At 48.9% G+C, this 25140-nt stretch overlaps 1 protein-coding gene across 1 annotated transcript in view; it reads left to right on the top strand.

The window, feature by feature from the left end:
• LOC125944237 (fatty acid synthase-like) overlaps positions 1-25140 on the top strand; it is a 92281-nt gene that overhangs the window by 59737 nt on the left and 7404 nt on the right. The window contains exons 10-12 of the mRNA XM_049664567.1: positions 4324-4553; positions 16287-16490; positions 20408-20665. Of these exons, the coding sequence (XP_049520524.1) occupies positions 4324-4553; positions 16287-16490; positions 20408-20665 (692 nt within the window). The remainder of the gene's footprint in view (positions 1-4323; positions 4554-16286; positions 16491-20407; positions 20666-25140) is intronic.

A 25140-nucleotide genomic window follows, 5' to 3' on the forward strand; every position in this document is an offset into this window, starting at 1 on the left:
GAGTAAGCACATCGACGGTATGCTTCGCCGCGGCGTCATTCGACCCTTCAATAGCCCATGTTCATCACTGGTGGGCCGCGGCACAAAAAACGATAGTTGCATTTCTTTCTGCGTTGAATATTGCCGTCTTAACAAGATAACACGGAAAAGCGTATATCCTTTGCCGCACACCGACGTCGCATCGGACATCTAGCAAGGCGATGAATCCTTGTATCCCTGCGATTTGCGCTCGGGCTTCTGTCAGGTCCCGGTGGCAGGAGTTGATCGCCCTAAAACCGTATTCATTACTCCAGACAGTTTATATGAATTTAACGTAATACCCTTTGGACCATTCAATGCCGCGCTGCATTTGAACGAATGAGGAACGATATCTTACAAGGCGTGAAACGGAGCACGTGTTTATGTTAGCTCGACGACTTCGTTGTGTTCGCCCACGAATTCAACACGCATCATCTCCACCTTAAGCAGTTGTTGACGTGCTTGACCAACGCTGGCCTGCAACTGAACCTGAAAATGTTCGAGTTCTCCGTGCACAAGCTAATGTTTCTTAGCCACGTCATGTCCAAAGACGGACTCCTTCCCTGCCTATCAAAAGTTTGCGCTATAACTGTGTTTCCAAAACCAAAGACAACTAAAGAACTCCATGCCTTCATCGGCCTCCATTCTTACTTCAGACGCCTTGTTCGCCAATTTTCTTCGATACCATAAAAAGTGACGCCCACGACCTATTATCATGGTCTTCTGCATACGATACCACGTTCATGATCTTACGCCGTCTACTCACTTATATCCGCCTATACCGCGACGCTACGACCAGATTACTTCAACTGAAGTACATACGGAGGCTTCCGTCACTGCCAGCGGCATTGGCCTGTGCATTGTACATGCGCGCCGCATGAATGGCGACTCCGAGTTGGTAATTGCTTATGCCAGTCCTGCATGGACCGAAGAGCAGCGCATATAGCCTTATAGTAAGAGAGTCCCTGACCATCGTTTTAGAACTCATAATGTTTCACTATTATTCATACAGCTGGCCTTCAACGTGCCAACTGACTATCACACCCTTAGTGGCTTGTCCTCTTTGAAAGAACCGTCTGGACGCCTTACCCTCTGGGCTCTCGCATCCAAGACTACGACACTGGCGTTGTCAACCGCTCATGCTGTAAGCACACTGAAGAAGACACTATGTCACGCTCTCCTCTCCAGTCGAGAATACCTGCCCCTTTACCTTTTAGGCAGTGTCCTCGGTTGACATCGATAGTTTACGTCAGAAGAGCGCAAGGATGCCTGGCTCGCTCCTCTTTTGGGTCTCCTCTCCAGCTCGCCTGCATCTGCCATCTCCTGTTCCGACCGTCGCCAAGCCGCCCATTTCGCCGCTCGGGTAAATTCCTTATATCGACGCAGCGACCAGCCAAAAGGTCTCAAGTGGCTTCTTGTTGTACCTAGAACTTTGAGTTCCGATATCTGCACGTATTTTCGCACCCATAATTTTTTACACGCAGGCGTCTTCAAGACGTACGAGCGCCGCCCGCACACTACCTTTAACGAGGAATGCCTAGCTTTGTCAAAAATTACAGCATAGCCCATCTCACGATGACCGACGATCGTAATGCGTGAGCTTTGAATCAATATAGCGACACAACATACTGCCACCCTCGAAACGTGGCGTATACTGCAGCGGGAATTCTTTTTCGCGCTACCCTAAGAACGCTCGGCGCCATCTAGCGCCGCCGCAACGAAGCCTGTGCGTGGCCTCCGAAATGCATGGCTCATGAGAAATGCGTCATGTAGCAACCGGGCTCATCCCTCGCACTTCTTTCTAGACGCGCTGTGCTATATCGTGGAACTACCGGAAAGTCCGAGTGTGGTCTCCGAGACTAGAAGGGTAGTACGCCGGTGCTTGATAGCACTGTGCTCCCGTTTCAACCACAAACAGGTATGTCGAGAAATGGCGTCACGTAAGGCCAACCTCCATGGAGCGAAAAAGCGACGAACTTTCGGCGGCGGCCAACCGCCGCCCGACCTCAAAAAACTGGCTGTTCGCCGCCGAACCACTCCCTCCTGATATTCGCCACCCAGCGAACCGCCGACACCGGAAGTCGTAGGGCGCAGCGGAGAGCGTGGGCCAATCGAACCACAGCACACAGGCTGGCTTCCGTTGGTCGTTCGTCGGGAGGAGTTTTTGCTGTTGACGCTTGGCTACTGTTGGGCTATTTACTACCTTCGCTTCAAACGCTTGTTTTCCAGCGCCGTTTCTCCTCCTTGTTGTTGTTCTGCCTCAATGTTCTAGTAAATAATATGTGCTCACTGCATGTTTTGTTTACTCTATGTAGTTAGAGGCTTCGCTTCCCGATGATGTTCTGCCCATGAAAGGCCATGCATCAGGCCTTGCGTACCACTGTGTTTTGGAAAGACGTTTGATTGAAGTTTGCAGGGTATAGATCACTGGCACATCCTAGAAAACGCGAGCTTAAGAATCGCGTAGGTGCGGCATATGGGCGGCTAGCTACATTAAAAGACGAAAGAGAGCGTTGCGTACGGGATAAACGTACGGGACCCATCATTAGGGTGCGCGCCTTTTCTATACCCTTGCTCCAGCTCTCGCGACGCAGCGGCACGACAATAGTCCAAATTGGTTGCACCTGTGTGGCACCGCGCGGGCAGGGGGGGGGGGGGGGGGGGACTAAACCTCTTCTACGTGGTGACAATTACGGCGCGACGGCAGGGGCGACTGTTAGGTGCATGGTGCGTGCCGGGTTTGTCGGGATCTTTTTCTCTTGAAAAGTCGGTTGACTACAACTGTTGCAGTGACGACTATGGCCGCTATCCATGAATCGCATCTTCTCTCCTTGCTTTTTTTAAGCAGCAAGTTCTTTTTCAACTGGAGAAGACGGTTTCAACGGACGATTGCCATATCTGTCGTCACATAATAGCTTTCCGTGTTAACTCGATGACAGGGCAGGCTCGAAAGCGGAAGCTGATGGGAGAAAAACTCCGTAGCTGCCGAGCGGAGTGAGCCGTAAACAAACACAGGGCCACAGACAAGGGATAGTATTGGCAAAATACCGACGTGTCGCGTAATATAAAAAAGTTTATACACTTTTTCAGGCCAGTTATCTTATTTTACGTGTAAAAGCATTAGTCTAGATGCATTTTTGTCTTCTGCTTTCATTCGCCAATGTCGCTTTCGTAGCCTAGCTCGTCTGGCCACAATGACTCCTCGCGGGCTGCGTCGGCCGCATGGTCGGCTGCGTTCGCCCGCACTTGGTTGCATGGGGTGTGGTGTGACGAATTCGCGGCGACGCTTCACGCTGTATTTTTCGTCACGTGAAATTAGTCGCGAAAGTTCGCAGCACGCAGGTTGGCCTTTAGCCCGCCATTTCGCCTCTTGCGATCAAGAACGATAGAAACAGAGTCCTGATTGCGACAATATCAACCCGAATTCCGCTTCCGGCCCATTTGTCTGGTTGTTCGGACCTTGTACCACGCCTGGAATTTCAACGAAATTTCTGTCGAAATATTACGGACCATACGGCATCGTCGAAGGCACCTCTCCGATCATGAATCACCGCTATTCTGCCTTGTGATAATACGAAAGTTAAGTAATATTTCCATAGTGTATCCCAGGTGGCGCACATGATTTTGTACCTCCGTTAAAACCTTGGAAGTGTTTCTTATTTGTGCTGCTAGAAAGTGTTGTGATTTACTTAACAATGAATGACTAACGTTAACATTATTCTAGAAAATGTCATGCTATATTATGTAGTCACTCTATATGCAGGCCATTTGTGCCACGTTAATTAAAATGCAGGCAAAAATAACTATGTAGCTCCAACGCACATGGTAAAGTTTTTATGTGAAGCGAAGCTTTCGTGAACGCAGTGATGTCGCGAGTGTGGAAGCGATGTCCGATTTTTGTCGAGGAAAGAATGATGAGGAGATGTGCGAAAAATACAGGGCTGAGATTGCGTACAATTCGCCCAATTTATCGCTGTTTATTTTGCCTAAAGGAAACGGACGCGCGCACACACATGATCGAGTGCATGTGCTACCGCTTGTGCTACGCGACGTTATGCGCGATTCGCGCTGTTACAAGGCAACTATGCGTGTGATTGTTGCGTTTAGAGCATCAGACTGTTGAGCTGGGAGACCGCGGTTTGGTCCCAGTATCGTACATATAGTGCTTTTTTTGTCTGTTTCTGTGAGCTATTCAGTAAGACAACACCAACGATGTCGGTAATCAAAGTCCAGGAGGGTTCTCAAAAAAAGCTTGGCTTTAATAAATGTCAGTGCACTTTACTTTGTTTTTTTTCTTTCTGTTAGGCTTGACGTGGGAAGAGGCCAAACGACGCTGTTGTGACGGAGTGGTACCAGCCTGCCACAACGCCGTGGATTCAGTGACTGTGTCTGGACCACCAGATGCAGTTTCCAAATTGGTACAACGGCTGAGGGATGAAAACGTGTTCGCCCGAGAAGTGGAGGGCGCAGACAAGGCCTTCCACAGCCAACACATTCGAAAAATTGCGCCAGCCTTGCTTGAAGCCTTGGAAACGGTAAGCACTCAATAGATACGACTTTACCAATCTGATGCTGGTATTTACACATGTCCTACACTTCTATAGCGCTGCACGTCCACCTGTCGTGCACTGACGTGGGCCAAGTCAGCGTTGGACAACCACCAAGTCGACAGCAGCACCTGTTTATCTTTACTGCTCCGGTAGTTGAATGCTCGAAGTTGGGTATGCCTCCATCCGTCGATTCCGTTACGCCAACGGCGACCATTGTCGTTATCGGCGACGCGCAACTATGTTTGTCGTTGTCAGATCACCTCGTAATCCTCAGACTTGCCTCGTGACAGGGCAAAAAAAAAATCACCAGCCTTTTCCCTGTCGAGAAAATGGGGGTAAGTGAAGCTTGTCGTGTGTGTATCTAACCTTCGTGGTGATTTCTTTTATTTCGTTCTCTCTCCGCCCCCTTTCACGCTTGGAACTACCCGCACGATACGGTCAAGGGCAGAAGCCTGTGGCAGGAGGCGGGAGATGCGGGACTTTTTCTAATGAAGGACCCAGCCTTTCCCACCAGACGCGGCACCTCCTCGACCAGGGACTCTGTCCCGGATCTCGCCTTTGTTAAAAACGCTGGCTCAGCCGTGTGGTCCAGTCTGCTCATAGACCTCGGTAGCGATCATTACATCACGGCCACCAGCCTACAAATGGAGCAGAAAAGAAAAAAGGCCTTCTCGGTCCCTGACTGGGACAAATTCCGTGAGGTTCGCAAGGCCCGCGCCGCCCGCGGAGAAAAGCCCGAGAGCCTCGTCCAGTGGTCCGAACTAATTCTGCAAGACGTCTGCTCCACCACCAAAATCATAGAAACGGATCTGCAGACAGACAAAATGGATAGCAGGCTAGCACACCTACTCGAGGCCAAGCAATCAATCCTCGAGAGGTGGAAAAGCCAACGCTTGAATCGCAAGCTCAGGAAAAAGATAGCCGAGATCAACAAACAGATAGACGAGCACTGCCAAGACTTGTCTAGGCAGCAATGGGACGAAATTTGCAATTCAATCGAAGGGCAGATGCGCACGGGAGGGAAGTGGAATCTTCTGAAACATTTGCTCGACGACTCGGGCACCAAATCAAACCAGAGAAGTGTCTTCGCTAAAGCGCTACACGAAGCCAAGAAGTCGTCTTCGGAAGCAGAAGTGCTGGAGACGCTAGCTAAGAAGTACCTGCCACTCAAAACTGTGGCCGATGAGGCGCCATACCCAGTATACAAAGGGAAGCTGAACTCTGTGCTGGACGAGCCTTTCCAAGTCAGTGAAATCCGCCGCGCCCTACATGACCTGAATGGTAGGTCGGCACCCGGCCCTGATCACATTAACAACAAGGCTCTCAGAAACCTAGAGGACGAATCAGTCGAGTTTCTCACAAATGAGATAAATCGCATTTGGGAGGAGGGAATTGTACCGGAACAATGGAAAGTGGCGAAGGTCATACTCATCCCAAAGCCCGGTAAACCGCCGAGCTTGGACAACCTCCGCCCCATCTCACTGATATCATGTGTAGGGAAGGTGGCCGAACACGCCATCCATAACAGAATTGCCGAGTATATCGAGACCAACGACCTTTTCTCTCACAACATGATAGGTTTCAGGCCAGGCCTCTCCACCCAGGACGCCATGAAGCTTATCAAGGTCAAAATCCTGGAACGCTGCACTCGGGACACGAGAGCCATCCTTGGTTTGGACCTGGAGAAGGCCTTTGATAACATCCGTCACGAGTTCGTTCTCGACGCCATCTCCCCACTCGACCTGGGCTCCTCCTTCCATGCCTTCGTCAAGTCTTTCTTGAGCAAACGATGCGCCATCCTCAAGGCTGGAGATTTGGAATCAGAGAAAATGGAGCTGAGTGGAAGAGGCACCCCCCAGGGGTCAGTCATCTCACCGCTCCTCTTCAACTTCGCAATGGTCGACCTCTCGAGATACCTAGGCAAGATCCAGGGCATCGGTCACACGATCTACGCGGACGACATCACTGTCTGGTGCGCGGGAGGCAGTGACGGAGAAGTCGAAGCCGCTCTCCAGGAAGCTGTCGACACTACAGAGCGCTTTCTAACAGACATGGGACTCCGGTGCTCCCCAAAGAAATCGGAACTCCTTCTCTACAGCTCCACTAGAAAGGGCCGCAAGCCACAGAACTGGAAACCCCCCCACCGAAATCGACATTAATCTCTACATCAAGTGCGGAGATCCGATTCCCAAAGTCGCGTCCATTAGAATCTTGGGAATGACACTCGAAGGGGCGGGCACAAATAGCATCACCATTCACAAACTAGCAAAGAAGACGGATAGCGTCATCGGTCTAATCAAGCGGCTAGCTAACAAAAGGAGAGGCCTGAGTGAAGAGAATCTGATAAGGCTAGTCCACGCTTTCTTGTTATGCCATTTCACGTACGTAGCGGCCATGCATGTCTGGAAGAAGGCCGAGCGAGAGAAACTAAATGCCATGATAAGGAGGGGGGTCAAGAGCGCGCTCGGACTACGAAACTACACACGCACCGACCGCCTTCTGCAGTTGGGTATTCATAATACACTAGAAGAAATTGCAGAAGCACAAGAAATGGCACAGATTCTCAGACTCTCCGGCACCACGGCGGGCAGATGACTCCTAACAGAGATTGGCGTCCCCCCGGCTAAAGTCAAATACTCCTACCAGGGCCTTCCGAAGGAGCAGAAAGACCACATCACCCGCCGGGGTGGCTCAGTCAGCTAAGGCGTTGCGCTGCTGAGCACGAGGTCGCGGGATCGAACCCCGGCCCCGGCGGCCGCATTTCGATGGAGGCGAAATGCAAAAACGCCCGTGTGCTTGCGTTGTAGTGCACGTTAAAGAACCCCAGGTGGTCAAAATTAATCCGGAGCCCTCCACTACGGCGTGCCTCATAATCAGAACTGGTTTTGGCACGTAAAACCCCAGAAATAAAAATAAAGACCACATCATCATATCCCCCGCCCCACGCAATATGCATCCCCAGCGCAACGTGGAAAGAAGGAAGGCCAGGGCCGTGGCGCTCCTACGCCGGGTGACAGAACTCCCTGGCGGCAGCTGCTTCGTTGACGCGGCCCAATATGGCAACAGCAAAAATTTCGCAGTAGTGTCCATCGACCACAAAGGTTCGACCGTTAACGCAGCTTCGGTACGAAGCACGTCGTCATGTGCGGCCGAGCAAGTGGCCATTGCCTTGGCCCTCCTGGACGAGAAACATGCCAACATCTTCAGCGACTCCAGGGCAGCCATCCGCGCCTTCAGCGTTGGCGCCGTGTGTAAAGAAGCCTGTCGCATCCTCGACGGTAAAAGCATTGCCACCCACACTCTCACGTGGTTCCCCGCTCACATGGGATCCATCATGGGAGGCCCCACAAACCTCAACGAGCTGGCCCACTCTAAGGCGCGAGGTCTCGCTTTCCGCGACCATGGAGAACTCCCCGGCCAGCCAGGAGTGGTGGAGAACAGAGATCAACCGACAACATACAATGAAATTACGCAGTACTTTTATCTCGGCAGGAGAGACTTTCCCCTTCCTCACAAGAAGTTAAATAGACGCAGGCATTGACCCTCAGATTACTGCAAACAGGCTCGTATCCCAGCCCGGCTTTATTACACAAGCTTTATCCCGACACTTATGCCAGTAGTTCTTGCAGGCACTGCAATGACTTCGCTAGCTTAGACCATATGCTCTGGCGTTGCCCCTCGTTACGAGGCACGGAACAAATAAATGAGGACAAGTGGCTCTCCGCTATCAAGAGCCCCGATGCCGGGGCGCAACTATGGGCTGTCCAGAGGGCCCACGATGCGGTGATCGGGCATGGCCTGACTGTCCCAACGTGGGAGCGGCCCGCTGCGCGCTGAGTCGCGTACCTCAGGACGTTCATTAAAGTTTTACATCCGTCCATCCATTTCTCTCTCCCTTTCTCTCTTTCTCTTTGTCTCTTTCTTTCTACCTTTATTTCTTTCTATCTTTATTTCTTTCTCTCTCTCTCTTCATTTCTCCATCGCTCTCTCTCTCTCTTTGTTTCTCTCATTCTCTTTCTCTCTTTTGTGTCCCTGGTATCTGCCATTGAGCTTGGTCCCTTTCTGCACCATCACCAGGATCGGCACACTTTTCAGCGTGACACCACCACCACCATCACCGCCGCCGACAGTTGTGAGCCCATAAAGCGTCGCTTAAAAAAGTTATCCACTACCGTCATCACTACAATTCGAATTCATTTTACTGGAGCAGTGTGCATTTTGCAGTCAGACGCGCTAACCACTTCGCTATCACGGAACTTTTTAAGCGTACCTTTATAGGCTCACAAGTTTTGGCGGTAGTGGTGGTGGTGTCACGCTGAAAAGTGGGCCGATCCTGGTGATAGGGCAGGAAAGGTTCAAGCTCAATGCCACATACCAGAGACACAAAATAAAGGGAGAAAAAGAGAGAGAAAGAAACAGAGAAAGAAACAGATAGAGAAAGAGAGAGAGAAATAGAGAGAAAGAAAAAAATAGAAGTAAAGAAATAGAGAGAGAGAAAGATAGAAAGAGAGAGAGAGCGAGAAATAGAAAGAGAGATAGAGAGAGAGAAAGAAAGAAAATCACCAGCCCTTGCCCTGCCGAGAAAATGGGGGTAAGCAGAGGTTGTCGTGTGTGTACTTGACATACTACTTTCCCTTCCATTTCCTACTACTTTTTGTTCCCTTTCTTTCTACTTTTGTTTCCCTTTCGTGCAACTTCTCCTTCCGTTGCGTTGTACGTTTCCTTACCTCGATGTATACATTTAATATAGCCTTATGTTTTATTACCGTGACAGGGCGTGAACATTACGGTGCCCTGACGAAGGTGAAATACACACACGACAAGCTTCGCTTACGCCCATTTTCTCGACAGGGGAAGAGCTGGTGAATTATTTTCTTGATTTCATGAAAATTTTAGTAACGTCACGCGAAATCTATTTAGGTTATATTTAGACATACACACAAAAAAACGCGCACATCCTACGTAGTCCGATGAAATTGCAACAGCAGCGGTGAACAATTATTTCAAGGCTTTGTGCCGACTCTAAGAGCACTGGCACCAGTGCATGTATTTCAGAAACTGAGCAAGCGCAACTGTAGACGATGACCATGATGACATTTTGAGCATAGCATAGAAATTGTTGTCGACAAGACGACACTATTGTTTGCGAAATTCCTCGTTTTCATGCTCGTAATAGCAGCGTCGGTGGCACAAAAGAGGCGTGAATGACAATGATGATGACCAAGCTCCAACATGCAACGTATCCAAAATATAATATGCGCCGAGAATAAGGCGGTTGGTCGAGAACAACAATAAAAGCATCGACGCAATCTATGCCAACAACGACGTCGCAGATACAATGCCACCTAGCTTACACAGGAGCTCAGAGTATTCACGGCAGCCGAGTGCCCAGCAGCACAGCAAATATACAGGGAAAAAAAGCCGGCAGATCCCACGCCCTGTGGGAATCCATGTTATGCGAAGCAGAGTGTGGGGAGCCGACCAAGTTAATGCAAAGACCATGAGAGCACCAAGACGTCGGCGGCTGTTTCATAATCTAGATGACACGCATGTCATCAGATTCATGTCACCTATCATTTATGTCGGAACCCATTTCAGTGGCTTTTGAGTGGTAATCTCTTTTCGCTGAGTGATTGTCATTTTTGCTGAGTCATGCTCATGTCTATGACTTCTAACATCGTCCTTTAGTGTTTCCTTCACTTAGTGCCCCCGTCCGAACCCATTCCTGTGGTTCTTGAAAGTACATCATTTTTTTGCATAGTCATTGTCATTTTTGCTGATTGATGCTCATGACTGTGACTTCTACCATCATGCTTTAGTGTTTCCTTCACTTAGTACCGATGTCAGAACCCATTCCAGTAGTTTCTGAGTGTTAATCATTTTTGCATAGTCATTGTAATTTTTGCTGCGTCATGCTCAGGACTATGACTTCAATCATCATCATTTAGTGGTTCCTTCACTTAGTGCACACTTGCGAAGCCATTCAAGTGGTTTTGAGTGTTCATCATTTTCGCTGAGTCAATGTCACATTTGCTAAGTCATGCTCATGACTATGACGTCTACCATCATTCTGTAGTCTTTCCTTCACTTAGTACCCATGTCCGAATTCATTGCACTTACATACCAAGTTAACGAAACGACCATGAGAGATTGAAGACATAGGCGGCTGTTTCAAGACCTACATGACACACATGTCATGATATTCATGTCATGACCTATCATTTATGTCCGTCATACACTCTTTTCATACTATGCAAATTTTGGAACACACCAAATTAACTCGACAATGAGAGCACAAAGACGTAGGCGGCTAGATAGGTAGATGGATAGATAGCTAGACAGATTGATACTGTCAAAGTGGCAAATGTTCGCCTAGAAATCGCATTTTAACAAGTATCCGGAACCAACGCACATGGTTAGAATTTATGAGATGCGAAGCTTTCGGGAAGAAGTTAATGAAAGGTTACAAATTTGCCCAAAAGAAATTTGGGCGCACGTGTTCTCTCGCGTACCCTTACTACGTCAATGTGACAAAGCTCATATATACTTGTATTTCTTCATTTCTTCATTTCTTAATATTTCTACACGCGTGTTAGTTTAAATGTTCCGACCGCTTCTCGGCCAGTGCCCCGTTGTAGGTGAGTACCATAGTATGGCAATCATGATGATCATCAACATGCGGCAATCATCTAAAAGAGGCAGGCGGCGTTGGCACGAAATGTAGCTCCCGCTTCGTGGCCCACCCGTTGTGGGCGACATCCATTGTATAGAAATAATTATAATTAACAAGAGGACAGACTTCTTCACCGATCCCTCGATATGTGTATGTGCCACACTGGAAACCTACTCATCGTCAACACGCTGCGATCATCTCAAATGGTTAGCTGGTGTTGGGACGACATTCCCGTGTGTGTTTCTTTACTGTTGTGTGTTGTGGCAGTACGTTTTGCTTTTTAGCCTTTTTGCAATCGCCAATGCCTTTTGATTAACAGAGTCATCACAGGGGATGTTATCGACTGTCAACGACAGTTCGAAGTTGGACGTCAACCTCACCCAGCCAAAACACAGGCAAGAAGAGTTATGCAGCATTCTCCAAGAGTATTCAAAATGTTTCTCGACTTCTTCAAACATCCGGTAAAAGTCAACAGCGAAGCAACACATCATTGCCGAAGAATGAGCACGACCAGTTCATACTGCTTTTCTGCACACGATCGTGATGCAGTCAGGATACAAGTTAAAGAAATGGTTAGTGACGACATAATCAAGCCGCCAAAAATCTCCCAGTCATAGCCTCTCGCGCTCTCGAAGAAAAAAGGCATTCTGAGGTTTTTGTGTCAAATATGGTCGCCTGCTCAAGAGCGTCACGAAAAACATTTGTCGCGATTTAGCGGAAATGCAATGGATATACGTTAACATTACGTCGCACATCTTTGGAGTCCGTGATCCGTTAATTAAACCACATTCACCGCATTGCAAAGTGTTGTTCAGGAGCTCACTCGACACTCATCCTGGCTCTTCGAGGTGCCAAGTGCAACTGGCGGTGGTACGGAGCAGATAACGGCCAGTTGCAACATACACCGGTAGTCCCACATATTACTGATCGCGTTTTTACAAAATACGGGCCATTCTACGCGAATAACCAAGTTGTAAAGAAGAACGGCAGTAGAAAGTTCCAACGCCACCGCGTGTCTCGGAGCCAGAAGAAGATGGGCACGCTAGAAAGGGCCGTCGTCATCGCACGTCGCGAGGCCAGTTCGCACGTCCAGCTGCCGCCCATCCAGTTCGCCAATCGTTGCTGCCTCTGTGTTTCTGGCTTTCGCCCGACGGCTCCGATTAACCTCGTCACATTTGGTGGAGGTGCGGAGTACGCCTTGAAACATAGAACTTCCAAGCAGGACTCTAGCATCCATTCCTGTCGTGGCGGAAGACCCGTCCCCGTGTCCAACGGCCACGATGCCTGCCGTGGCCTGCTCGGCTGCATTGCGTCAGCGCGACCCTGTCATTTTCAGCAGGTCGAAGACAGGCTCGCCTCCTATGGAAAGGTGCTCAACCACAAGTGGGACGAGGATACGAAACTGAACAACGCTATGTTCTATGTGAGTGACGTTGCGCACTTGTACCGCAAATACAAACTTGACCTATCGACTTGGTTGGCATTCAAGACCACCTTCACAGATGTGTTTGGGCGGCCTGCAGTCCGCAAGCTTCGCGCCGAACAAAGCTTGCGAAAGCGAGCGCAGCAGTGCTATGAGACATTCACAAGTTCTATCGAGGATAACATGGGTCTCTCTGCAAGCGTGTCGATGCGACAATAGCGGTTAGCGACACGATCAGGCATGGGTCTCTGCAAGCGTGTCGATGCGACAATAGCGGTTAGCGACACGATCAGGCATATTTTAAAGGGGGTTAACGACGATGCCTTTCAGATTCTGTTGCCAAAGAACCCCAGCACTTTGTCTGAAGTAGTAACCCTCTGCCAGAGCTGTGATGAGTTGCGGAAGCAGCGGCTCGCCACACACGCAATTCACTGGTAGGCTCTCTCTCTGGCTTGGCTGTTGGTGCAGATGACTACAGGGACCTTACAGATGACTCTTCGTTGATGGTGCAGACTAAGCAGTTTGTTCCTGAAAAGGCGGGCCGCCAATTTTCATTGGTTTCTCTGACACAAGAGACGCCCTCCTCTTCGTTGACGCCCACGCTGCAGCACGTCATCCAGGATCAAGTCACGAAGTACATGCCACTTTTCACAACACTCCTGTTGCTGCGCCAATCAGATATGCGCAGGTGGATACGGTGCCCGCAACGCTGACCCGAGCCGCGTTTCATGGCCCAGCGCGAAGATCACCGTCTCCCGCCCGGTTAGTGCCACAGTATCTCTGCGTTCAAAACCCATGGTACAGGCCAGACAACCAAGAGAATTTGAACGTCGTGCTTCACTGCATCCGCCTTTCGATTCCATGAGCCCATCGGACGTATCCGCCTACGCCACACGGCGGCCGCCTTCCCCTCGCCGCCGCTCCATACACAAAGCCGGCCAGGTGGCTGTCTTACAACGCCCCGTTTCAATATTGATGCATGTAGATCATCATCATAGTCAGGCGAACAACTGAGTGTGTGTGGATGACCAGCGAAGCTGTTTAGCACACGACAGAGACATGACAAAGAATTTTGACCCAAGTACGAACACAAAATGTCTTGATCGGTGGACAATTGCACTCTCACATCCGTTTTCGCAGTCGCTCTTCATAGGCGCGTTGCTCCTCGGTAGTCCGGACTATTCGCAACTCAAATGAACTGCAGGGGGCGCTGCGCAATCTGGCCGCGTCAGGCTACACTGTGCAGCATGGCGGATGCACTGAGGTCCCCGCGTCCGCGCAACCGCTGTATTTGATGATTTTCGTGCAGTGTGATGCCGGTTTGCGCTGTTGTGTGGAAGGAAAGCTGATGCCGAGCACATAATTTTTGCCGATCTGAGAGAGGCACAGTGGGTAATGAGGCTGAAGTGGTCGCACTGTGTGTGCAAACCTTGGCTTGACAGCGGATCCGCACGAGGTAATGATGTAAATCACCGATGTATTTTGAACCCATTGGTCATGGAACCGAAGTACTCGTGCAGTGCAGGATTGTCGGGAAAATACAAGCACGCTTCTGCTGCTTTGATTCACTCTTAAGGCGCGAATAGTCCGTTTTTTAGCGTGCGGTAGCGGCCGGCGAAGTCAGATACGTCAAGCAGGCCTCGCCAGGATTGGCGAAAATTTACTACCTGCTCAGTTTGGCACGTTTAACATGGCTCGCAGCAGCGAACCGACTTGCTCGATCAGCTGTTGCCGCTGTGCAAGCGCATAAATGCTCAGCCAGCGCGCGCTTTTTCGTTGTTGCATCAACACATTTTCGTTCGTCGAAGACGAAAACTCTGCACGCTCTTTGCAGTCCAAAGAGGAAGCGAACCTAAAATCAAGCTTTGCACTCTATCACCGAGCATGCACTAGGGATCTGTGGCGAACCTTTCCCGCTACTATTGCATTCCTGTTATCTATTGTACTTTCATGATTGGCCCAATGTGACTGCTGCTTCGCTTAGCCGTGGTCATTGTAATAGTTGGCCCATTGTTTATCTCGTGGAGAACAAAAACGATAGATAAGAAACGAAAGGACATACTTACTACAATAAAACGCACATTTTCACACCATGTGCAGCTATGGCTTGGGATGTGTGGCTTGACCATGACTGATTACTCCCCGCTGTCTTCGTACATATTGCTTATGGCTGCTGTGAAAGAAAAGAAAAACGTTTCTGTGTAAATTAATGTTAACTCACCTACTGCATGAATCTAACATTTTTCATGTTAATGTATAGTGCACGTATCCTGCATTTTAAGTGGCCAAAACTCCTCTGAGCTGCCGATTGCCTTCAGACACTGATATGAGGTATATTTTCTTTGATAATTACGCATTGTTACATGAGCGCCTACTAATTTGCATTAAGTACACGGGTAGCGTGTCCAGGCCGCAAACAAGGGGTGCCGCTAGCCCCCCCCTAGTTTTATTGTGCACGCTGGCGCATACATGTTGTGCTAACATAGAATGAGTTACCGATGTTACCCGGGAGCACCTGAAACCCCGGTGTCCCGATTTTCACTGTGTGCCATACGCGGTAGTTCCACGTTGTGCGCCGCATGTATCTGATATGCAAGCTTTAATCAAGGAAAGATTGAGTACGGTGCGGCACTGGCATCACAAACTGCATTACCACTCCGGCTATCACATGAAACTCCATATTGCAGCATATATACGCTGCACGTTATCACGATGGCAGTAACAACCCCAACGAAAACTCGCTGAAGTTCGCTGCAACGCTTTACTTCAAATGTAGTACAAGCAACAGGTTCGCGTTCTCTTCACACAAACAACAACCGATCCTGGCCTTGAAAAAAAGAAAAAATAAGAATACCTTTCTCGTACAAGAAATAGAGAACACAACTATTGCCGTCGTCGCAGCTTTGCAATGTGAAGATTCCTAATCGATGTGTTTCTTCGTCGCCGCAAAACTGCAAAACGCGCAAATTTTTTCGGCCGTGCGGAGGTTCGCAGATGGTGGCTCCGTCGTTCTAGAAGCGCACCCGATCGCAGTACGAAGGCTACGGACGGAGCGTCTGCTCCGACCACGGCAGGGCTCCGACCTCCGTGCGAGGTTTCCTGCGCTCGCCGTTAGGTGCCGCATGAAATTGCTGGAATCCCGAATACGCGGCGTCACCGTTACGACAGCAGAAGAGAAGTTAAATTAAAAATGAAGAAACGGCAACTTGTCTTTCTGGTTTGTTTATATACCACCGCCACAGAAGAGCGGAAGGAAAGTCGATACGGAAGCACCTGGGAGCCTACTGATCTTTAAAATGGTGCCTATTGATAACTAATCTACTCAATATACATACCCGAAGGACGCCGACGAGCCAGCTGTGGAATACGACGACGATGAACGCGCGAGCAGTGGCACGAGCGCGTTCATGCGGGACCGGAGCTTTTGCTTACGGACATGGAAAATTCACGGAACCCTAGCCATAAACAGCTTCGCTGTAAAAACGTGCTGCGCCACCTGGTTACGCTTTGCAGAATCCCAAGCGATGCTCAGAAACAGGTAGTTGCAAAACGCTTTGCATACATATGTAAATTGGCTCCCAATGTGTGTTGCGTCTACCTAACTTTTCTTAATCTTGCGTAGGTGATTCCGCAGCCAAAGCCTCGCAGCCAACGCTGGGTGTGCTCATCGGTTCCTGAGAGCCGCTGGCACGAGCCCATCGCCCAGACATCCTCGGCCGAGTACCACGTCAACAACCTTCTCTCACCCGTGCTTTTCTACGAGGCCCTACAGCATGTGCCTAAGAACGCCGTCGTGGTGGAAATCGCACCTCACTGCTTATTACAGGTCAGCATTTACCACCGGCATTGTACACACTGAGAAGATGCCTACGCTATGACAATTTTTGGCATGTGCGAATATTTGAAACATTGGAATACTGTATCGAATGCTGTTCTATTTGGATATCTCTTCGAATCGAGCACTCGCTATTCGTCCTCAGGAATATTTTAACACGAAAGTGTTTTATGCCGGGGTCCACCAAGACTTCACTGACGTATTTCCGTCACGGAAATACGTCATAGAACATAATACAAAGAAAGAAACCAGAAGAAAAAGTTCCACAAACATGCAAAATTTGGAAATCGAACCCACGACCTCTCGGTCCGCGACGATAGATCGCCGAGCGTTTAACCCATTGCGCCACAAACGCATTTGCAGAGAGCTACACAGACGCGCCTTATATATCTAACACTCCTCCGTGTACCCGCGCTCTTGCTCGGGGCGGTGCCGCCGCCTACGAGCAGAAAAGAGAAGTACTGCATTATGACACTAACGCGCACCGACAGTGAACGCTTCCGTGGTCTCAGCACTACGACGCCTCGATGCCAGCATTCGAAGGGACGCTGGCATCAAGAAGCACTACCAACGCCACCTAGGTGGCGTTCACCGTACTCAGCACAGCGGAGCGTGGCCTCCGCAATTAGCTCTGAAAATGTTTCTGAAGTTGATCGCGGAGGCTGCAATTACGACGCGCTGTACGCGCTGATTTGACTCGGTGACGATTCAGTTACGTGCTTTGTCTTGCGCGTTGTATTAGTGTGTCAGTTACGTGCTTCGTCTTTCGCGTTGTGCTAGCGTGTGCAGCGTAGTGCAGCTTCCATATGCACGACGGTTGCTCATGGTCATCGACGTTGGTAGTCGTGATGGAGGAGACGTGCCACCAGGCGTCAGCGTGGGTGCATCAACGCCTAAGGGCGCTTTAGCCACAAAACACCAATAGACATTATATATCAATGTGCAATAAACATTACACTACTTCTGTGAAGACACGTTTCACTTTCGTGTTCTATACCGATTCCTATATAAGAGGGATCAACCACATTTTTTTTTATCCCTTTAGAATATTTCTGAACGCTAGCTGTGCACAATAAAACATAAGGTAGGAGCGAAACTAGGAGAAATTTCGTCCCCGCGGGCATCAGCATAAAGCATCAGAACTTACGTAGTGGAGCAGGCTGTGTCGATCAGGAAGCCAGACTGCAGAAGCTGGCTTTACATTTATGATCCCCACTCTCCGAAGAGTCCTATGTATGCGAACAAACTGCTTATTTCTTCATAATGCTCCATTTGTCTTCGGCACACGACGCTTCATAACATGCAATGTAATCAGACAAACTTGCTAACGTTCTGTATACTAGGATATGCACATCGATTTAAATAAATTGTAAAAATGGACTCGTCACCAGCGTGCACGCTGGTGACGCGCAAGCGTACGGGTGCCATGGCGAACACGACGCTATCGGCCCTCGTTGCGCCTAGACGCCTAAACTCGGTCCGCATCGCAGATCGCTTTCAAAACAGGGCTCGTGCGGTCGCGCCATCCGCAGCAACCACCGAAGTACCAATAAATAATCATCGTCAGTCTCAGCCCGCGACTCTCTTCTTCACCTCCAGGTGGCTTCCCCCTGCGGCGCTCGCTTTCCTCGCGGCTTCAAACATAACTTCGCCGATTTCACAGGCGGGGAATGTACTACGCTTGCGCGTAAAAAACGAAAAAAAAGCGGCGCACAAAATATTCGTGTCAGTAATCCTTTAGAAACAATATGCACTGCATGAATTCTTTTGAGGTGGCTCAAAAGAATTCATGCAGTGCATATTGTTTCTAAAGGATTACTGACACGAGTAGTGGCTCATTCGCGTGGAAGGCATCTATGTTTTATTTTTCTTGCTGCGTGTTAGCTGGGACATTAAACCTTAGCGAATCTTTAGCGGAAACCTTCAGGCTCCGGCTTGCTGCCTTTATGTGTTCAATAGTATCCGTAATCTTTCCGCGCACAAAATGTATGCCGCTGCCAAACAAGAGAAGGTTTGCCCGTCAAAACTACCGTAGTCTGTCAAAGAATAAAACCAGTACGAGGAACGAGCCAGATACAGCAAGCGAAAGCGGCAGAAGCGCGATTCCGTATCAAGGAAAAGACCGTGATTACAAAAATACCGCAATTTGTGAAAAGATGCCTGTTAAATCCAGTGCAACAAAATTCTGCGCCGCGCAAAAGGCCTCGTTTAGATAATTCAGACATACAGTAGCTTCCGTGGAAAATCTTACGCTTGAAATGCGAGTGGGCGCTTTACAAAACTCTCACAAAAATTGATGTTTAAAAAAGCGCCGCCATGACCAGTGGCCGGAAGTGGCGGACTTTGAGACTGTAGAGAGCCAGCGCCTGGGTCGTCTGCTTCCCTTGCTTGTATTAACCCATTTCGCGGTGATCTTGTAGGCGCTGCCATGTTCGATGACGTGGTGGTGCGTCAATTGCTTGCCTCTGTTGCCTTCGTGTTGGATGCGTATAGTGCCGGTGCAGCTTACGCCAACTAGCCCGTACCCAAACTCTGCTGCAGCTTAAGCCTCACTTACAGTAGGCCCAAAGTAGAAAGTTACTTATCAAGAAAGGGGTCAGGCAAGGAGACACAATCTCTCCAATGCTATTCACTGCATGCTTAGAAGAAGTATTGAAGCTCTTAGACTGGGAAGGCTTAGGAGTAAGGATCAACGGCGAATATGTCAGCAACCTTCGGTTTGCAGATGACATTGTCCTATTAAGCAACAATGGAGACGAATTACAGCAAATGATTGAGGACCTTAATCGAGAAAGTGTAAGAATTGGGTTGAATATGAACATACAGAATACAAAGATAATGTTCAATAGTCTGGCGAGGGAACAAGAATTCAGGATCGCCAGTCACCATCTAGAGTCTGTAAAGGAGTACGTTTATCTAGGTGAATTACTCACAGGGGACTCTGTTCACGAGAAAGAAATTTACTGAAGAATAAAATTGGGTTGGAGTGCATACAGCAGTCATTGCCAAATCCTGACTGGGAGCTTACCACTGTCGTTGAAAAGAAAAGTGTACAATCATTGATTTCTACCGGTGCTAACATATGGGGCAGAAACTTGGTGGTTAACAAAGAAGCTCGAGAACAAGTTAAAGACCGCACAAAGAGCGATGGAACGAAACATGTTAGGCCTAACCTTAAGAGACAGGAACGGAGCGGTGTGGATCAGAGAGCAAACGGGGATAGTCAATGTTCTAATTGACATTAAGAGAAAAAAGTGGCGCTGGGCAGGCCATTTAATGCGTATGATGGATATTCCGTGGACCATTAGGGTTACAGAATAGATACCAAGAGAAGGGAAGCGCAGTCCAGGTCGGCAGAAAACTAGGTGGGGTGATGAAGTTAGGAAACTTCCAGGGGAAAGTCGGAATCAGCTAGCTCAAGACAGAGGTAATTGGAGATCGCAGGGAGAGGCCTTCGTCCTGCATTAGACATACACATAGGCTGATAATGATGATGATTACGATGATATGCTAACACGGTCTACTAACACAAAGTGCAAACATGTGGCTGTATTTGGGAATGAATTGTTGAGCTGATTTTCATATTCTACATTATTAGTTGAACCCAACGGCCAAAACCAGTGATAACGACGTCAGCGCAGCATGCTGGCCAATCGAGGGAATTAATGGAACAAATAGAGTAATCGCCCCTTCATGACATTTTCTGCCTTCTCACGCTTGTTTTCGAATCTTAAGAAAGGAGATGGAAAGTCAGAAAACCGCGTTGTCACGTAAGTGAATGCTTAAAGCCCCCACATAATAAAAACGACGGACGTGAAGAATATTATGCCAACTTATTGGCGCATCGGTTTCTCCTGTTTTCCACTATGCTGTACCCTTCCACACGTTTTGTATCCAATGAATTACAGGCAATCTTGCGCCGTGCTCTGGGCAGTGAAGCCACCTGCCTGGGCCTCATGAAGCGCAACGTGGACAACCTGGCGTTCTTTCTCAACTCACTGGGCAAGCTGCACGTTCTAGGCGTGAAGATGGACCTGTCACCGCTGTATCCACCGGTGCCTATGCCCGTACCACGCGGCACTCCCAGCATAGCACATCTTGTCAGCTGGGACCACTCGCAATCGTGGACCGTCACTAAGTGGGAGCACTTCGGGCCGTCATCAAAGGTCACACGCCAGCAGCATTCCCGAATTGTTAAGCTAATCTATCGGCAGCTACTGCACAGGTGTTCTTGCGAAAAATCTAAAGAAAATATTGCTCAGTCGATGATACCCGAAATTTCCTGCAAGCTCAGATGCTCGCGGATAAAGAAGTAAAAAATCTAAGTAAGCCTTGTGCGAGTCTCTTCCCCTCATTTTCGCATTCCTATCGTTTTAGTGTGAGTGCTCCTCCCAAAAGGACAAATCTAACACGTAAAAATATGTATCAGTATCGGTTTGTCTTGAAATTGACAATAGACCGCACATTCGCGTACCGTACATTGCACTTTCCCTGTGCTCTTTCTCACCCGTCACGTGATGCCTTCATATGCGTTTATTCAAATTTTGCTGTGACTGAGTGCTGAGCGCGTCCGCCCCCGCAGGGGCGTCTGCGCAAGCAGGCGTTTGGTGAGTTGCGCCACCACGTACCCGAGCACATGGGGGTTGGACCCTCCCGCGTGTAGCCGTGCGCGGCTTAGCCGTGTCTGGGGAAAGGGGGATCCTGGGGGTTGAGCCGATGCCGGGTGTTTTGGACCTTTAAGGCCCCCCGGCGGAGGCAACACACCTCTTCGGCCTCTGCTTCACATAGACGGCACCCCTGGGCTGACCCACCCAGGGGAAATCGGCAGTTGCCTTTTCCTGTCCTCCTCTTAAATCTTCGTCTTTCTCTCTCACTTTCAATCTATCCTGTCTTCTTTTCACTTCCTTTTACTTCCGTTTTCCCAGGCAGCTAGGGTTAACCTTGTGTGGGTAGCCAACCTTGGATATTCCATATTTGGTTATAGTAGTGGCGTACAGCTGGCGTTTGCAGGACCAATCTTTTCCAGGTATTGCAGCGTCCCCTAGTTGGGCTCCATGGTGGGTGGCTGGCGCAGCTGCCGAACATTCACCTATACTTATGGCAAGTTCTTTCCCACCACTCACTGATCGCCGTCTGAAACGAGGGCGCACCGAAGATGTTTTCCAGTTTTTTGGACGTCAAACACAGAACTTTCCCCGATTTCATGTGATCCACTCAGAAAAAACAGACAAATCAGTACGAACAATCTCACCTTTCCTTGTGTCAAAGACTCTGACTGATATTTTTGGACCCGGCTATAAAGCATCCAGGATGGCAAGCGGAGATCTCCTCTTGGAGCTCCGTGATATGAAACAATACGAGAAACTACCCAACCTAGTGGCATTTGGAGAAGCTCAATTAACAGTAACCCCGCACCGTACCATGAATACCACCCGTGGCGTTGTATCAGATGATGATCTGTTGCAGCTGAGTGAAGCTGAACTCCTGGAGGGCTTCAGTGACCAGAACGTAATCAATGTTAAACGGATCAAGATGAGGCGCGACGGCAAGGAAATCCAGACAAAGCATCTGATACTTACTTTTAACTCGAGTGTGCTGCCCGAAACCATCGAGGCCGGTTACATCAAGCTTCGTGTTAGGCCATACGTGCCAAATCCTCTACGATGTTTTAAATGCCAGCGGTTCGGCCATAGTTCACAGAACTGTCGAGGCCGCCAAACTTGTGCAAAATGCAGTGCTTCTGAACACTCCTCCGAGTCTTGTGAAAGCTCTCTACATTGTGTTAACTGTGATGGGGAGCACGCCGCCTACTCGCGGTCGTGCCCAACCTGGAAAAAAGAAAAGGAAATAGTAACTATTAAAGTAAAGGAAAACATAACTTTCAAGGAGGCACGCAGGCGGGTATTGCACCTGCCAAAAACCAGCTTTGCCGAAGTGGCGCGTCAGGGGGCAGCGCCACAACGGCTCCCGGCGGCTGTCTGGCACACGCGTAGTGGGCCGGCGGTGACGCCATCCGCCCCCTCGGCGGCTGCAGCTAGCGCTGCTCCGCCATCTCAGAACAAGGGGCCATCGACCTCCGGGCTGGTGGCCTCCAAGGTCTCGTCCCTCGAGACGAGGCCTTCACGTCAAACCAACCGCTCGCAAGAGCGCGTGTCCAGCGCCTCGCAAGAGGAGATGGACACAACACCAAGCGTGAGGGCGCAGCCAGCGCCTAAGGAGCGGCGCGATTCCATCGACCGCTCCAAAAAAGAAAAATCTCGTGTCACGGCTCCTGGAAAGGGCCCGTGAGCTAACTTTGTATTCTTGAACGCACAGCACAAAAACACATTCAAAATGGACACACAAATTTTACAGTGGAATGTGAGAGGACTTCTCCACAACCTCGACGATATTAGGGAACTTCTTAAAAATATAACCCAAAAGTGCTGTGTGTTCAGGAAACACATCTAAAACCCACACAAACAAACTTCCTCAGACAATATGCTATCTTCCGTAAAGACCGTGACGTTGCTGTTGCCTCCTCTGGAGGTGTAGCAATAATTGTGGATAAATCTGTTGCTTGCCAGAATCTCTCTCTTCAGACACCACTTGAGGCGGTGTCCGTGCGAGCGATACTCTTCAACAAGTTGGTAACCATCTGTTCTCTCTACATACCGCCAGACTACAAACTCAGCAAAACGGAATTTTATATGCTAACTGACCAGCTCCCGGAACCATACATTATTGCCGGTGATTTTAATGCTCACAGCACTTTGTGGGGAGACTCCCGGTGTGACGCCAGGGGTCGGCTTATAGAGAACTTTCTAATAACCTCTGGTGCATGTCTGTTTAACAAAAAAGAGCCCACATATTACAACATCTACCATAATTCATTTTCTTCCATAGATTTAGCGATTGGCTCTGCTACCCTTCTTCCCTATATGGAATGGAATGTCGTTAAAAATCCATTCGGGAGCCACCACTTTCCTGTGACACTGACTCTGATAGAGGAGCATGACAGTCCTCCCCACGCCCCCCGTTGGAAAATAAAATCAGCTGACTGGAAAGGTTTTAAAGAGTCAACCTACTTATCACCAGATTTTATCAACGATTTTAGTATTGACGACGCAGTAGCATATTTTACTGGTTTTATACTCCACGCAGCTGAAAAATTCATTCCACAAACAAAAGGCCTCTCATGTAAAAGACGGGTTCCCTGGTGGAATGAGGAGTGCAGACTGGCACGAAAGAAACAGAACAAAGCGTGGGGCGCATTGCGTCGCGCCCCGACTACGGAAAATCTTATCGAATTTAAACTGGCAAAATCGCAGGGAAGGCGTACGCGGCGACAGGCAAGGAGGACTAGCTGGGAGAGGTTTCTCTCTAGTATAACATCCTATACCCAAGAGAGTAAAGTATGGAATGGCCTAAGAAAGCTAAAGGGGCAGCAAATCCACCCATTACCTTTAGTTGACGACCATGGGAATACCTTGGAAGACCAGGCCAACGCTCTGGGCGAACACTTCGAACGTGTATCAAGCTCCATACATTACTCAAAATCATTCCTTAAATATAAACAAATAGCAGAACTTAAGTCACTGGATCGCAAATGCAGACCGAATGAACAATACAACCGTCCATTTAATATAGCCGAGCTGAGAGCTGCCTTGAGCGTATGCAGCAGCTCCGCACCGGGACCTGACAGAATCATGTATGACATGATTAAAAACTTACACACTGACACACAGATGACACTTCTGGGACTTTTCAACTCTGTCTGGGCTGCCGGATACCTGCCTTCCTCATGGAAGGAAGCTATTGTTATTCCAGTTTTGAAGCTGGGCAAAGACCCTTCCTCGGCGGCAAGTTACCGCCCGATAGCTCTCACAAGTTGCCTGTGTAAACTTTTTGAAAAAATGATTAATCGCCGACTTAAACATTTCCTTGAACTGAACAATATGCTTGATCCCTATCAGTGTGGCTTTAGAGAAAGACGGTCCACAACTGACCATCTTGTGCGCATTGAAGGACATATACGTGACGCATTTGTGCATAAACAGTTTTTCTTGTCGATATTTCTCGATATGGAAAAGGCGTACGACACAACTTGGCGTTACGGAATTTTGCGAGACTTGTCGGGAATGGGCATCCGTGGAAATATGCTAAACGTAATAGAAAGCTATTTGTCTAACCGTACCTTCCGTGTGAAAATCGGCAACGTATTGTCGCGTCAATTTATACAGGAAACTGGTGTACCCCAAGGAGGTGTGCTCAGCTGCACACTGTTTATCGTGAAGATGAACACGCTTCGTGCTTCATTACCGCCAGCTATTTTTTATTCCGTCTACGTAGACGACATACAAATAGGTTACAAATCCTGCAACCTTACAGTGTGTGAGAGACAGGTACAACAGGGCTTGAACAAAGTGTCCAAATGGGCAGACGAAAACGGATTCAAAGTGAACCCCCACAAAAGTTCTTGTGTTCTTTTCACCAGGAAGAAAGGGCTTCTTCCAGATCCCACTATCGAAATGTATGGACAACAAATACCTGTCAACAAAGAGCACAAGTTCCTAGGCATCATACTTGATTATAAACTTACTTTCATTCCGCATATAAAATATCTCAAGGTGAAATGTCTAAAAACGATGAACTTACTGAA

Source organism: Dermacentor silvarum, chromosome 3, assembly GCF_013339745.2.
Source record: "Dermacentor silvarum isolate Dsil-2018 chromosome 3, BIME_Dsil_1.4, whole genome shotgun sequence".
Classification (NCBI taxonomy): Eukaryota; Metazoa; Arthropoda; class Arachnida; order Ixodida; family Ixodidae; genus Dermacentor; species Dermacentor silvarum.